At 37.0% G+C, this 17,708-nt stretch overlaps 1 protein-coding gene across 1 annotated transcript in view; it reads right to left on the reverse strand.

Annotated features, from left to right (window-relative positions):
* Positions 1–17,708, reverse strand: part of PITPNC1 (phosphatidylinositol transfer protein cytoplasmic 1) — an 83,757-nt gene that overhangs the window by 20,730 nt on the left and 45,319 nt on the right. Inside the window, exons 3-5 of the mRNA XM_068655492.1 lie at positions 17,328–17,416; positions 16,941–16,948; positions 5,886–5,957 (exon numbers count right to left, since the gene is read on the reverse strand). Of these exons, the coding sequence (XP_068511593.1) occupies positions 5,886–5,957; positions 16,941–16,948; positions 17,328–17,416 (169 nt within the window). The remainder of the gene's footprint in view (positions 1–5,885; positions 5,958–16,940; positions 16,949–17,327; positions 17,417–17,708) is intronic.

The following is a 17,708-nucleotide window of genomic DNA, read 5'->3' on the forward strand; positions in this document are numbered from 1 at the left end:
CTATTTTTTTCTCTTAAAAACAGGAAAATCTGGCACGAAGCCTACTCTCCAACTTGAAATTCTAATCTCCTTAAATTGCCATCATCAGAACTGCCGGCTAGTCTCCAATTTATTACAACAGCATCCTTTAGCAAGTATTGTCGCCTGGTCCACTTTAACTCTCATTTTTCTTAAGCAAAATTTGGTCCAAACTAAAAAAAAAAACACCTATTCTGAACTTGTTCTATGGAGTTTTATTCAATGTGTAACTTTTCTGTAAGTCATGTTTGAAGCCCAGTACCCCTAAAATCCAATAATTTGCTTTTGAGATTTACTTTGGCAAGGATTACAGGAACTGACCGATTTCAACCTCATCACCGGCTAAAACTATTGATGTGGGCACACATAATTGGGAGCAATTCTTCTATGGAAAAAGATTGAATCCCTTCCTGACAGCAGTAAATTTAGCTCACTGAATGACAACGTCACTGTCTGCCCCAGCGAGGAAATCACAAAGGCAGTTACATATTTATAAGCAACCGTGCTCCCTGCTCCTATTTGTCTCCACGTCACAACTCCTCTATGATGCCATTTCTCATAAAATATCCATCTCTTATAAAATATCTCATTTAGGTCTGTATTTTCTGAACAGAGAAATGTAGTTTTACATAATTACACCGAAGTAGCTATACCCGAAGACCATAAAACACTGTCAATAATATTTACTGGCATTAGCTTTTTAAAGTCACATCTATTTCAAGTACTGGATTTACTCAATAACTTCAGTAGTTCACCAAAATCAGGAAGCAGAGGCACCCGTGCACATTCTCTGACAGTAGGGGCCTTAGGTTGTGTTTCATTTTCATTGCAAATTATAGAGGAGATAAACACATACTCAATACCATCACACAGAAAAAGTTCAGGAACAAATAAAATTATCCCCCCAAATGAGCCTGGCTTCGATTTTGATTTGTTTTGCAGTGATGCCTAAAAGGTCCCTGAGGATATCTGCAGAGTGATGACTTGTAGTTCAGTGGAAGTCAGTGTTTCATGGCAGATTCCTTAAATAGTGAATTTACTTTTAATGTATGTGCTGTATTGAAGTTTGTTATCACCTAGTTCCACGACGATAAAACAGGAAACAAAAATGGAAAAAAATACCCTAAAAAGAGCAAAACTAGATGCAGCTTTTCTTCTTAAAGAACTGTAGTTAAAATTTTAAAAATATGCATATTTTTTACTTTAGCCAAACGTTTTACAACCAGCGCTTCAGAAATACACACTGAAGATGAAGCACGATGAATGCCCAGTACCGTACACTGGGTCACTTCCAGGACTGCAGAGTTCGAACTCACTGATGTCAGTGAGGGCGCTGCAATTTAAAGGGGCTGCATATCATACGCCAGCTATTAGCTAGCTGGTTGTAGCATGTTCAAGCTATTAATGTGTCAAACGATACTGATGTTAATTTATGACTATCTGGGATACAGAACTGCCTCTTGTTTTCATTTGACAAATGGTCATTTCGAGACATGCGTTTTCAACGCTTATTTTTGAAAGGCAAGAAACAAATTGATAATTTATTTTTCTTTTCATCAACACAGAATTATCGCTGCAGCTCTGATGACTTTATAAGCATTACTGAGAAATATACTTACAAAAACTTGGCCCATTAATACCCATACTTTGTCATCTTGAAATATAACTGCCTCAAAATCTTTACTCCACAAGTTCATTACTCTTAGGAATGTAATTCTTGCTAACACATATCATGTCCCTTTTTAACAAAAAGAGAACTATGCTATTTTAAGGTCTTGCATGTTATTTTTTAATAATGAGCCAGCCATTGAGTTTTTCAGAGCAAAATGTCCTGCTACAAAATGCAAGGCAGTGTAAGTTTTTACCATCATTTATAACTATCTGATCATTTTTACAAGCTGTACTTTTTCACTTTCCCCAGACACTATCAGATGGTAAAATTCATTGCCCAAATATCAGAAGAAATAATTGCATTACTAAAAAAAACACAAACAAACAATCAAGCATAATGAACCTTCTGCAACAAACAGGAAAACTGAAATGTCTCTGATTCAGTGACTTGCTTGAACAGTATCTGCCTTCACTTTGCAATCCATGAAAACCACAGACTAATCATTTAGTCACTAATGAGCAGTAACTCATACCACTCCTGCCTGTGATTTCTGACCATTTCATTAATTAGATAACCGTAACAATTCTCTACTGTTGAATTTACGGTTTTAATATTCAACGTGGAGACTTCACATATCCGTATTCAAATTCCCTAACTTCTCCTGTGGGCAGAAAAGTGTGCACAGAGTGATTAACGCGCACTGGTACAGCTCGTCCCTGTTCACCGCGGCTGTGTCTTGTAGGCACCTGCACTCCCCTCTCCCCAGCACTCCCCACTGCCACCTTGCTTTAGGTAAGCAGCTGAAGCAGCCTGTGTTGCATTTAAGGGGAAGATGCAACAGGGAAGCAATGTTCTCACATACTCCACAGATGCCACCTACAATGTCACTTATATTTTACAAAAAATTATAATTTTTAAGAAATTCCATTATTTAATCTAAAATAATAGTAGAATAAAAATAAGCTCTCTCTTTTTTTCCTCGTGAGAGGAAACACTGAATAGCCTAACTCATTGGTCTAGTTTCTAACACTGCTAATGAAGTACTGTTACACCACACTGCTATCCTGCTACCTGTAAAGCGAGGTGGCAGTAACGTACTGATGTGTTCATAAAACACTGGTTCTGTTTTTTTAAAGAGGGAGTTGCCATGCAAACATAAATGCAATACAGCAAAATCAGATGTGCTCTGGCACTAAAAATCACAAGTGGATGGATTTATGGTACTGCACTACTGCCATCAACACAAAGTTCATTAGTATTTTATATAAATACAAGGTTTTATTGTCCATTGCTCTTTTTGGCAACGTTCATATTTGTGCAAACTAAGTGCAATTTTTAGCAGATCATAATAACAATGCTTTAAGCACATTTAAAATAGCTTAAAATTATGGCAAAGTCTAAGACAGAAAAATTAAGTTCCAAAGCAGGAATCATTCTCTTTCACTAGTTACTTCTATCAAGATAGTTGGGAAGAAAAATCAGAAGGATGTTTGCATCAAGATATATTGCGGTAATTAGGTAGAATCTTACCAGACAATGCAACATATTAAATAAAATAATAATACACTAGTCTCCTAAATGACAACAGGAAACTGAGAACATTTATATTGCTTTATTCTACTAATCAATGTAATTAGCTTTAGTATCCTCATATCTAATTATTGCTTTCTACAATCAATATGTAGCTTATTACATAGCATGGAAATGACAAATAGATCAGAGTTCAAAAACTTTACGATCTCAAAATCTAGAAATAGTTTAGTGAAAATCTGCCATGCATTATTACCCTCATTATTGTAATATTAAAGTTCATTCACTATATTTTGCATTACAACTGCAAATTTTACCTGAGTATTTTTTGGATAAGTTCTTTTTCAGCCAAAGACAATAGCTGCAATGAAGAAAAATACAACTATCTACGGAGATTTCTAGAAATGGATGCTGTAAATGGATCCCTGTTGTTTTCTGCCTTTGAAAACACAGTGACACTTAATCTAAACTTGTCTGTTAAGAAGGAAAAATACACTTTGCATTTTCTTAAGTGAGTCCCAGTCCTGATGTGTTCAGTTTAATACAAGTCTCCCCATGGGCTCCAATGGGCTCTCAGGTCTCTCCACATTTATTAACCTTCCTGCATCTCAGTGCTGTACCACATCTGTGTCACCAGGTAAATGTCACTGGATCAACACAAAAATACGTAGATCTTCATTGGTTTACCCTGTTTGCACTAGCACGTAACTCTCAGAATTACAGTTCTTCTAATTCAGCTTCTTTTTCTCCCCCTCACTTCAAATCAGGGTCAATTAAAGATGTTAATCTTGGCAAATATTTGCCTGGACTATGACTCATGTTCTTTATATGAAGCTGATAAAACATAACTCCACTGGTACTCCTGTTAAAATTACATTTTGAAGACCTGGATTCAAGAAGCGTTGATGTTCTGATTTACATAATCTGAGTCTCCTACCTGTGTTACTTTCATCTCAAATTCTCTGGCTGGGACTATTCAGGGCTTGATTCATAGTATTTTAGCTACAAAGCTGACACACAGAAAAAAATAAAATAAAATTTACTGGTTAAATAGCTTCAGTTCTTCCTGTCAGGCATCAGTACAGAACATGTCTTCTTACTGCTGATATTATAATGTACCAGAAGACTAATCTACACCCTTCTGAAACCAAAGGTGTGGGCTTGCTTTGAATTAAAGTGCTGCCAAAAAGTAGAAGTGAACATTAAAAAGTGCATAAATTACATAATGCAGAGCTCAGATAGTTGGTAATATAATACACTTTTTTTCCCCTCTCACTGATCTAAATCTGTTTTAGTCTTGCAGTGGCTGAAAGTTGTTGGTGTCTGGTGGCTAGTAGTCGATCTCTGTCACGTTACCATTGGGAAAGTGTCTGAATGCCAAAAATATTATTCAATTAGAAGTCAAACTGGCTTCAGACTAGATGTTAGAAAAAAAAAATATCTTTATCATGAGGGTGGTCAAACACCAGACCAGGTTTCCCAGCAAGGTGGCTGATGCCCCACGCCTGTCAGTGGGCAAGAGGCATTTAGAGATTCCCTCGATAATGTTGGAACTTTGGGTTAGTTCTGGAGCAGTCAGGCAGTTGGACTCGATGGTCTTTGTAGGTCCCTGCCAACTGAACTATTCTAGTCTATTCTAAAATTATACCTTGTTCTTTTACATGTAATTATTCTGCCATAAGCAGTGCAACAGCCATCAGCCTCATCAACACAGGCCCAAGGCAGTGAGGGACACGAATCTCCCATCTTAACCTTAATAAGCTTGCTACAGGGACATCTCTGGGAACTAAAAGACTGTGTCTCAGATCCCTTTAAAATCTGCTTTACTGCCTTATTCTTTCTCATGGAAGAGTTTAAACACTGCTTCATTAGGTCTCTGTATTACAGATCAATTTTCCAGATGTTTTAACCTGCATTTCACGCCTGTAAGAAACTTCTTCCCACAAGTCTGCAACAGTGATTTAAAGCATGCCACCATCAAACATACAGAAACAGATTTGTGTACTCATCCAAGGGAGGTATCTTCATGTGCCTGGCTTTATCTAACATAATTCCTTTCTTGCTTTGCTCCCTGTCAGGGCAACAAGATGTGAGTGACCTCCTACCTTCTCTTCCTAATCAACATTTCCGCCCAGCAGCTGCTGGCTACTCACTCCCATCCTTCCTCCATGGAGAATTTCACATAGTTAATTACCCGTTTCATCTCTAAGCTCTCACTCTGGGAACTTTGTAATTTTTGGTAAGTGATTGCCAACGGCATCACCTCAATAGCCCAGCTGTTGCTCCCTTGAAGTTGTTTACAGAGATCTCATCTCTGACCATTGTTTAGTTTCCTGCTTGCTCTAGCAAACAGCTCCTTTGATTTCAACCCCCTTTACTCAGAGAGAATAATGTGAAACAGATAAAGTAGAATCCAATTTAAAAAAAATAATCTTTGCTTCATTCTCCATAAATGCTCATCAATACTAAACTCACATACATAAACCATGTTGTGTTTAGAGAAGGAAGAGGTAGAAACTGAGATGCAGAAAGGAAGTTGGGTACACGAAACTTTCATCTCCTCATACTTTAGGTAACTACTTTCCAAGCTGACAAGCTGCTTGCATCCAGGTAGGTGCAGAAATACCAACCTGATAAGGCGTTTTTCTCAGACTGAAGGATTCAGAGATAGATCGTGATTAATTAAAATAATTAAATTAACTTTTGCAAAAGTCATCATACTTACGCTGTCATTGCTTCCTTTGTTGTCCTCATATTTTGTCTCTATATGAATGGAGAATTTAGGCAAAAATGAACACTGCAATAAAAGAAAAATATGTTTGATGCGATAAAAAATATGCCTGCATCATCAGCTGACATCAGTACATCCTGTTTGGTATTGGCTTTCTTATTTTTATTTTTTTTCAGATTACTTCAAGAAAAAGTGTCAAATTTTATACAACATAAAAGTAAAGGGATTTATGATTCTAGAAGGCTACAGAGGTTATATCTGAAAGTTGAATACTAAAATGAAGGTATAAATAAATTACTATGAGTACTCTGGAATAACTAGATACAACAACTTTCATGCACACTATACACAGGAGTACAAATGTCCTGAATGTCTTGCTGTAAGTGCAATACCTGACCATCTCAAGAGCATCTAGATACTCACCATCACAGATTAGTCTATCCTCCATAAAAAAATAATCCAAGGACTTTTCACTAGCTGCAGGTTCTAACCAAACAGTTATAATATTTTAACATGCAAGGTTTCTTTCTTTCTTTTTCTTTTTTTTTTTTTTTTTTCAGTGGGAAAGGAATTTTAGTATAATTTCCTATTAATTAAATGAAGATGGATTATGAGTTGCCATGGCAAGTCTTTTATACTAGACCCAAATTCCTCTTTGGATAATAATGCAAGAAAATTAGGAATGCACAAATGTTGTGGTTTTTTGTTTGTTTGTTTTCTATCAAAATAGTATTTCTGTATTTTATATCAGAATAATATATATATACATATATATATATATTATTTTTTTTTCTGTGGATTACTTAATTTAGTTGGGTTATCAAGACTAGAGTTTATAATACTAGGCAACATAATTCCAGTGGAGGAAATATTTCAAATATCTTTAGCATTTCACAGTTCTTTCAATTCAATATTTCAGATAGGCAGATAGAGCTGGTATCTAAAAAATATCCAGAGGATGTTGGTTGAACAGCGTCTTTACTGTTAGTCAAGTCTTTTCTTGCATTAACTGCCCGTGAAACCCAAGTGCCACTTCCTTGTATGATGCATCACTAATACCCTATGGCAAAGCGTCTTTGCAAAGACTCTGCCTACTTCACGCCTTGTACATACAGATTATACAACGAGGACATTATGATGCCTCAGTGTTCACACTGCTCTTACTCCAAGTTAGGACTTGATAAAATTTGCAGAATTCTTTTAAAGGATGGACGGATGACTAAGAAAGGAGGTGATTTAGACGGCAATTTACAGTGCAACCAAATTGAAATGAGAAGCCACCTCCTTTGAGACTAGAGAAAATATGTTCCCAGTTCCGTGGATCTCATCTAAAAAGCCATCGTTCAATCTCATTTGATCACAGGATATCCAGTATTCATGAGCACATCTACAGCCAGTCGTTGGTGCAAAAAAGAATGAGAGTTTTACCAGAACAGGGTTCTGGTGCCATGGACTACACGGATAACAGATTCCTTTGGGGGAGGAAGGAAGGCTCCTGGTCAAACTGTCTCCCCATTAACATAATGAAATATTCCCATGTAACATGTTGCTGCTGCAGATGCACAGACCACACAGGCTTCTCTTCAGATCATATAAATCCGAAAATCAATCCCATCTGAACTGTGACTAGCTCTCAGCTATGCAACTTGTTCATTGAGTAAATACATGGGGTGCCAAAAATAAAATATAAAAAAAATTAGCAAGTACAAGATGGGGCAAGTTCAATGACAGATCTACTAGTTCCTTATTACTCATATTTTGTGGGCAATTAAACCTTTCCTGTATATACATCTCAAAGTGCCAGTTGAAAATATACAATATTTATAAGCATTTGGACAAAAAGACTCCAGATATTCTCCAAATTGAAGTTTCACCATGTAACTCAGTATTTTGCTCCTGTTCTGGCAGACAGCTAAATGCCTCAGCAAACAGCAGGAAGCACATGGAAAGAAGTTTATAACAATAACAACAACAACAACAATAATAATAATAAACATTGAGGTTTGTCATAAGGAGGGGGGGATGAAGATCCTTGAATTATATTAATGCTGGTTGGAAGGAAAGATGAAAAAAAGGGATTGATTTTAAGAATTGTATAATCAAATGCTCTTAAATTAATAAAAAGTTATAAATGTATTGCTACAGGAGATATGGAATGACCCAGCATACACAGAGATCAACTAAAGGATATGGAATGACCCAGCATCATCTAAACCACTGTTCATTGTCACTCTGAGGGTTCATATTCAAAAAGTATAAAACAACATTCTAGTTGTTTTCTGTGTTTGCAGGAGAACACAGAAGGTTGAAAAGGTAAATTACTACTGGAGGTGGATTATAAAACGCGGATCTTAAAAAAAAAAAAAAAAAAAAGAAAAAAGATATATATATAACCTAACCACAGACATCTACTGCACAGCTTTTAGAGAATTTGGAAAATAACTCCATCAGTGCTTGGATGGTAAAAACACGGGTTATGAATTTCAAAAACTCTGCATACGTCAACCTTGTATTTTACAAAGATCTCTAACTACTGGGATCACAGTCCAGGCATACAGAGCTCCTGCTGACAATAACCTGGAGCTCTGCATATGGGCATCCCGTGGGAAAGCATCCTTGAGGAAATGAGAGGAGCCTGCCAATGAATACAGTTTGTTTTTATCTGCAGTTACCAGTACTGTTACTGAGTGCAATACCTGGTACTGCACTACTACAGACTCAATACCTAGGTCAGAATAACAGCTTTTAAGAACATTTTCACCAGAAGTAGTAGAGATGTATGCCATAATATTATAAAGTCTAACAGTTTACTAGCATAGCATCTGCATATCTCAAAGTTTTACTTACACGTCAGTGTCAGTTAAGTATCTACCCTCTTGATTTGAGGACTAAAATTTAATTTTCTTTGTGAAACGCTTAAACAAAATCAACACCCCCGAACCAAAATCTAGTCTTTGATACAATGGAAGCAGTGGATGCACCAGCGTAAGGGCCATCAAGACTGTAACGCTTAAGCAGATTGCGTATCTAGGTTGGAGCTTTGGGAGTGTGCAAACTTTTATGTAATACAGTCCGAGTCTAGGAGTTTGTCCAAAACCTCAGAGGCTATGGAAATTGTTCTGACTATGCTGACCTTAATGGCTGTGGGTTGCAGAGTTTTCTCAGCTCTCATTCAAGAAGCAGCAGGGTCCACCACAAGACTTGGTGCTGCATTTATGGCCCCATTGTCAGATTTGAAAACTCTACAGCATCTTTCACACTTACAGCTCATCAAAGCTAACATCCTTGCTGAGGGAATTCCTCATCCCTGGTCCTGACTGAAGCATCTTTGCTTATGATCTAACTGTAGAAATTCAGTTGTTGAACAGAGTACATTTTTCAATTTTCACGCGCATCGTTCTTTATAGAAATAGTTGCTTTTGCTTTTAAGTCACACAGTGATGGATGAAACGCAAAACATGAAAAACCTTTGTGCTGTTGATCCAAAGCATGGGAAATTCTGAGTAAAGCCAAGTGACAGATTTCCCTTTTACCTTGCAATCTAAAAACCAAACCAACCAAACAAAACGAACCCTACTATTTTCAACCACTGTCTACCACTTACCAGCACTGAGTCAGATCACAATACTTTGAAATGCAGCCATTTTATATATTGAACTTTAGGCTGTATTAGGCTGCCTGTAGCAGTTCAGCAAGCCACTGCTTGAATCTAGGTGTTTCCTGTAACCCTGAATCTAAACTGCAGAAAAAGATCTTCTAGTCTGGTATTTCAAAAAACAAAAAAAGAACATGAAGAAAAGACTCAGAGTACTACAGAAAAATTACGTGTCTTTCACCTCAAACCACCTCATTAGAAAGTAGAAAGCCATTTTTTTTGTACAAAGATATCAAAGGTCAACCTTCCTGTTTACTAGTAAAAAGGAGAGGACTATAACAATCTAATTTGAGATTGTAGATGGTAACTTGAATTTACCTCCAAATGAAATCCAAAATTCAACAAAAAGTACTGGATTGCAAATATAGCTCTCAAATACTGAACGGACTGGCAACCACTGTTTCAGCAGCTGTGGGGGGTCTCATTGGCTTTCAAGAACACTTAGCAGGGTCCAAATTTTTGAGCGTTTCACAGAATGTGTCTCATGATTCATCAGCTGCACTCTGACTAATTGGCAGAGGGCTCTGGCAGAACCAGAAAACTGTTTATGCATCATTCAAAAGACTTTATTACTCATGCAAAAAGTACTTTTTTTTCTACTTGAGTGGCTGCATATTTACTTAGCCAGGGATTAAAAGTGTTATGCAACAGTCAGAATCAAACTTGGGAGCGAGTGGTAGGTAATAAACCTGTTGGTAGGTTTTTTTTCAGAGCACCACTCCCTTTTTGCTGTGCCTCCCCAGGGCGTGTGTTCTTCCAGCACAAACCTGGCAGGGATCAATACGCTGAGCACGCACTGGAACGCACGGGACACCATTTCCAATTTTCCATTTCATTATCTCTACAGCTTGCAAGGTGCCTCTTTAGAATAAAGAAACAGCAGCAAATTGAATCTTTAATTTAAAATTAGGCTTGAATTATAGAGTAGTCCTAGTGCCTTCAAAGTCCCAGGGTCTTCAATAAGGTTGCTTTGAGTAACACTTTCAAAGGAGGCGTCTTGTATTGTCACCTCCAGATGTTTTTAGATGTGTTATAAACTCCTTAAAAAATTATTACAATCCAGTACACCTGTGACACTCAGAAAACAAATAAGAAAAATATCTTGGGTGCTTTCTTCCTCTTTGTGTGTGTGGGTGTTTGTGTCTGTTTGTTTTAAACTTTCTGTGTTTGGCATCCTTGTTGGAAGCACCAGGAGAGGATTAAAGCTCAGGAGAGTAAGCAGTGAAACAACCGTGAGTCTGTACTTGTAATTACCACACAGAAGCAGGGGTATTTCCAGATTAAAATAAAGTCAAATGCAAGCAGCATACGGCAAACACATCCTGCAATTGGATTTTCAATTCACTACAGATAGCCTCTTGAAAAATGAAAGGCCTATTTTTAGGTGGTGATTGATTAGCGTTGCCATAGCAATAAGAAACACTTACAAGAACAGGGTACAACCTAAGTGTGCCAAAACACTTGCCAAAGCCTTAAAGAGACAGTCAAACACATATGGTGTTTTGCAAGCAGTTCAGGCAGAAGACTGTAAAAATAACCCTCGCATAGTAACTACATCCGAGGTGGCTGAAGGAATTCCTGTGGTTGCCAGTAAATACACTGGACAGAAGGGAACTGAGAAAGGTTTCTTTGTCCTCTCTAACCTGGTTCGTGTGAGAGCTATTTCACTATTTCACCATTTTTGTGGGTTTCATTTTCCATTCAGTTTCTTTCTGCCGGATGTTCCTAGAACTGAACTGCAAGGCACCTCAGCACTGCACTTCATTCCTCCTCCTGCTTCTGGTGAATATTAACCCACCATCCTTGGAAGATATTTTTATGCAGTAAAAAATTAAAGCTTTTTTTTTTTTTTTTTTTTTTTTTTTTTTTTTTTTAAGCAGCAGAAGTATATCCCTCTAAATCTTAACATAAAAGCTTGGGGAAGCAGACATTGCAATGTTAATGGTTCTCTCTGATCTCCCACCACTTTTCAGGCTGATTTTTTTTTTTTTTTTTACGGTCACATTTACATTAGGTAGGAACACACAACAGTGCCTTACGGTGCCATCTCCTTGGAGCAATCTGAAGCACACAGTAAGTGAGGAGCTACAGAACACAATGAGGTGGGACTGGCCAAGCAGAAGTAATTCAAATTTTTTAAACATGAGATCTTTTAGATACCACATCCTTTGAATTCAAAACTTTTGGGTGCTGTTTTAGAAGTCAGTTGGTAACAGCATTTCTTCACTGAAGATGAAAAACTGGAAAAAAAATAAAAAATGAACAGAGTCCCTTCTGCTTAACAGCTGGAGGGGACGTGGGGACTAACGGGGAGTGGAGGGTGCCCTGCAGGAATACCCAGCGCTGCCACAAGGCCCAAGGCAGGAATGCAGGCAGTCATGCACACAACAACCTCAAAGGAACAGGAGATATTTATAAATGAGAAGGATGGATGGAAGGGGAGCAGCGGTGTCACATGGAGATTGCCGATGCCTCTAGCATCTCCTTCATACATGGGCACAGTATCCTGCTTCCTGAGGAAGAATGGAAGTGAGAAACGGCGTGTGCAAGTGGAAACGGCAGTCCCATGAACCAGAGAGGGGGTTGGATTGCTTTATAATAAGCCAGTGGTGGAAAAAAGGAATTGTTCCAGGCAGTTTGATTTATTCTATGAAGAAATGGATGATTTAATGGGCTTAAACTATTAAATAAGAATAAAAGATCGTTGCTTTCTAAAAATATATTATTTAATTATTGTAATACTGCAGAGTTCCTTCCCTTTGCTAGAATCTCTCAAGCAATCAAATCTGTGTTTTACTAGAATGTCACCAGTTAGCCTGCAGTCTCAGTTTTTGAGGGGATTGTGGGTTAGGGAAGGGAGAAAGGAGGAGGAATTGTGGTAATAGCTTTGCATTAGGCTCCAATCCTGTAATCCAGACCCTGCTGCATTTTTGATGCAGATCCTTCATACACTCAGCTGGAGAAAAGTTTCTGCACTGGAGACAAGCCTGATGTGCTGCATCCAAATTTCAAGCAGTGGTAATCAGATAAAGAGAACACAGGAAAAAAAAAAAAAAAAAAAAGACCAACCAACCAACCCTTCAAATTCCTTGCAGTGTTTATCTGAGGCTTTTTTTTTTTCTTTCCCCCAAGTCATTTGATTATAAGAATAACAATTACAAAAACATTCCTTCCAGATAATTTACTTCATGGATAAACTGGCAGCTAAGTGAAGCACATAACATGCCTGTTCTCAAAAGTAATCAGAAATCAGCAGGTCAATAATGGAGCATTTAGCAACTATCACTCTGGGGCCGTGACACATAGCAGTCAAAATGATTATATTTGCCTCAGTCATTTGCTGTAGAAGAATTAATGTCACTTTGATATATCATCAAAGGAATCATTGTCTCCTGTTTTCTGTTCCATAACTGTTTTTCATAAATATTCTGAATTTATGTCCTATACTTAACTCAATTTGAACCATAGACAGGTTGAAAGAACTCTTCCTGCAGGGAGTAAAACATGCCATCTTTAGTCTCCATCTTGTTTTATATATTCACAATTCTGAAACTAATAGTTGTCAGGGATTATGCATAACCTTAATAGGATAAAATCATCCAGCTGTTTTTAAATTTCAGCCCCAGAATTGAAATACTGCTAACAACACTGGAACTGTTTAGATCAGGCAGCAAAACTATTTAAAGTTATCCAAAGCAAACACTCAAACTGCATCGTCTTAAATTCTGTTTGTATTTTCCCTTTCTCTGTTCTCCTTCCTCTCTTTGTTCAGAATCTCAACTGTCCCTTGAAGAGGTCACATGGATATGTGCTGCTTATTGTCTAACAATAGACAATTGCTATTAACAATAATAATTATTAACAATATAAAGTAACAGTAACAATAGACGTAGGTTCTGAAACTTAGTTCTGTGCAATCCCTTTTCATTTAGTTTGCAATAGAGACGGATTTGCTTTCTAGTTAATTATTTCTAATCTAGCTGGACAGCCTCAGAAAGAAATGAGTCTCCTGAGAGTTCATTCTTGTCCACACTTCTAAAAATAGCAGAAATATTTCGCACATTTGTAAAAGATATGTATTTGCAAATGCAGTAATTGGCACGTAAGGGTTTGTTGAGAGCAGCAAGGCATCTTTTCTCCGTCCTCCAAGTGAAAAAGGTTCCAGTCTGAAACTAGCAAAGGAATTCTTTCTAAAAGCCAGCAGCTAGAAGCACCCAGTCCCCCAAAGCATGTATAGCTTGACAGTAGGCACCCACCAGTGCCCAAATTTCCTAATCACTCACTCATAGAGCAGAGCCTTGGAGGTTACTTCTGTAGCTCCTCCTTTCAGCTGTACCTCAAATACAGTGCAAATTTATGAACTTAGCATCAACCTAATTACAACATTAAATTAACTTGTAAGTAAAAATTAAACATTTGGTTTAGCAAGCTATCTAATCAGGTTTCTAATTGCAAGATCAAAACCAAAGTAACTCCCCTTCTAAGTTTAAGAGTCAGATTAATAATTAGACTTTCTCACTTAAAGTCCCTGCATCATGCCCCAGCCACTAAAACAAGGGTTTGAACATTAAAGCAGTATCTTATTCTCTAAATGGTACCCCCACCTCTGGATGACTTCTTTTGGCTTCAGCGTTGAAAGGAATTGCTCTCCTACTTCCTCCTCCTTTTCAACAGCAGGAAGCCAGCAACGATTAGCTCAAGGTTTGATGCAGCATTTCTTGGGACATTACCCGTGTCTCACCTTCCTGATAGGAAGTCTTTTGTATTGCAGTTTTAATGAGATTGTCCTCCGCAAACAGCACAGTATACATTTTTAAATGCTCTCCTCGCATCACAATATTTCACATACTACACACCAGAAAACATCACTTGTACAATCATTCTGTTAAGTTCATTATCTTAAGTGTGTCATTTGCTTTACACATTATTAACACAGCTGTAGACCAAGCAGTCATATCCTGCTGTTTGCTGTCAAATTTAGAGGCTTGCTGTGTAAAGGATACCATTCTTTAAAGCAGATGTAATAGCTGGACCCAGATTTTAGACAACAAACATCACAACACTCTGATTTCCATTTCTGTTGTCATGCATCCAATCACTCCTGGCTTTTCACACTACCATTCCAGAGAAGAGTATTCCAGAAATTATTCTTAATGCCTGCTGAACTTTTTTCTTATAACGTCATGCAATTTCAGGCCCTCAAGGTGGCCAAATTAATGAAATCTGTACTATTTCACAGGCAAAACAGATTTGTGAAACTAGTCTGTATCAAACCACTGGAAGTCTAGTGCATGTGTTTGCATCCAATTTCTCAACAGCCTTCATATTTTACAACTGAAAGCCCTTAAGCCTTTCAGCAAGCTTCAGTCTGTCATTCACATCCTCTTCTAAATCATTAATGCACGTTGAAATAACACTACTGAGCCTTTAAGATCCTTGCTCTTTATTTATAGTGGAACTTCAGTGGAAAGGTATGATTTTTCCTTTCCAGCAGTATCAAGTACTTGACTTGATAAGATTGTTTTATTTATCCAGTTGTTGGCGGACCTTCAGAATCAGTTTTCCTTGAAATGAGGCTCAACTTAATTCTTTGGATGTCCCACAGACCCTCTAGAGAGGATTTACTATCTTAGGAAAAGAGTTTCCGAGCTATCTTGAATATTCTGGGGAATATCTCAGCTGGCTAATGCCTTCTTCCAGAATTCTCTAATAAATATAGATCAAAATTTAGACAAATATTCCAGACAAGCATTGGAATTATTCCCAATGGTATATTTAACATTTTTGTTCTAGATTCAACAGTTTGAGGCAAGACATTATCTCTATTTTCCCTTGAATACCATTTCATAGTCTACCAGCTCCATTAAGATATACTTTAAGAAAACTGCATTTCAGTCAGAAATCTAATCTCATCCCAATATTTCCAGTTCTGTTTCCTTGTACCTCAACTCCCATAGGCAGTTATAATGTCACTAAGAGACTGTTTTGCCTACCTTCTGCATTTGTAGACCAATTTTTCTTTACAAGTCTACTTAATCCTGCTCTTGAACACCTCCTCAGGTGTTCACCTCCCTTCTACACACTTTGACTGAAATGTGTTCCAGATGTTGTTTCATCAGTTTAGGTAAAGATCACCTCCTCATTCAAATTCTTTGAGAATCACTCTGCTCTTTGGTTTCGATAATGTATTGCATTTCAAATTCAGACAGAAATTTCTTACTGCTACCACTCCCACTTGTCTCTTTCAGTTAAAGAAAAAATTCACATTCAAAAATTGTCTCTATCACCTAAAGAAAAAAAATGTACAACAGAGTAACAGACATCAATGTGACATAGTACGACATCTTCCCAGTCTAAAATTAAACTTACTACCATAGGTTTAAGTTTGTAATTACTATAAACTCAGATAGGCCTTACTGAAGACACCTGACAAAAATAGTTCAGAATCTGTCCCCTAGCTACTACGGTCCGTGACTGGACATGTTTTTTTTTTTTTCTGATTATCAAATTAATTTTAATCATTAAACACGGCAGAATATGTAATAAGTATCTGCAGTACATACTGAAAGCCACAGTTCAGTACTTTGGGTTTTCAAACTTGTCATCACATTTTCAAGTCTAAGCATTCAGCTTTTGGATCTGAACCTTCCAATCCCTTTGTTTTGACTCTTTTGCATTTATCACACAAAATTTTTCTCTTTTTATTTTTTACTGGTTATAAAAAAATGCACAAACATTTTAAACACTGCAGAGCTAACAAAAACAATGGATTACATTTTATCTGTAACCAGAAACTCAATCTAAATCAAGGCAGAAGTCCTTTTGCCTGGAATTTCCTTACCATCTCCGCCTCATCTTCTAAAGGCTGCTGAAAATTTACTGTATATTATTGAGGCCAGTACATTTAAAACAATTTTTCTCATGATTTATGTGCTATATTTTGCCTTAGCTCTGCTAGAGGGAATAGCTGATTTTTCTGGGCACCAGGCCCAGATTATGTTTAATTTCGTCTACGGATCATACAGTTTCCCAGATACTATACCAGAGATGAACATTTTATAAGTTAATAAAACAATAAATAAAATAAAGCATGTTCTCATGTCTCCAACTAATAACTGGAACCTTAAAAGCCTTGCTCTGTTTTATAGAAGTTTTTCTATATTGCAGTTAGTGACTAAAAATATATCAAATTATTCTCAAATGATAAAAAGTAAGGTAAATAATTTATAGGAAACAATTCAGATTTAACCTTTGATTTCTTAAACAAATAGCTAAAATAAGTTCCACTACCAAAGGCATTACGTACTACTTGTATTAATGAGGATTCAGTTTGGCTTCCACTACTATAGTTCATATAATCACATCGTATTTTTAGAATAAAAAGAAGAACTTACTGTGTATTCTGATTTCCAATTGTTTCCAATTGTCCATTTGTGAAAAAAAAAAGAATGGTGAGAGAAAAGAAAAAAAAAGAAATGTCAATAAAACAATGATGCAAGATTCCTGCAGTAAACATACATTAATCAACAAAGAAACTTCTGTCAGTTAATCTACTGAATTTTATTTGACTAATGTCTATGGAACAATAGAAGGTACAAGTCCGCACGGAATCTAAGCATCTGATGTTTTCTTTGCAAGAAAGAAATCACATAAGATAGAAGATTACAGTTTTTAACCAGCCATAATCTATAATCTTTGTATCCGTCACTCAGTATGTACCTTAGAACTTCTGAAGATAAGTTGAACTATCCCAAAAGTACATGTTATTAATCATTCCTTACCTGTGATTGTATAAGGATAATAATTCCATGCCTTCTCTGTAACATAAAATATTTTGGGAACAACTGCTCTAGCCCAGCTGGGTAGTTTGCTGAAAATAAAAAGAAAACAACATTAGAATATGTTGTAACTGCAGAAAAGAAGATACTTCCAAACATGCTTATAATCTGTGTTTCACAGGGCACAGTAATACCTAGACTTCACAATATTTCCATCAAATATGCATTCTTCCTTAGGTTTCCCCATGAGTGTACACGATGCCACGGCAGTTTGTTCGCCTCTCAGAACAAGCAATATGGTGCCAGTGACCCCTGATCAGATCTAACTTCAGGTACCAATGCAGGTTTCAAGAATTTGCCTCCAGCCTTTGGTCACGGAGGACC

Source organism: Anas acuta, chromosome 18 (assembly GCF_963932015.1).
Source record: "Anas acuta chromosome 18, bAnaAcu1.1, whole genome shotgun sequence".
Classification (NCBI taxonomy): Eukaryota; Metazoa; Chordata; class Aves; order Anseriformes; family Anatidae; genus Anas; species Anas acuta.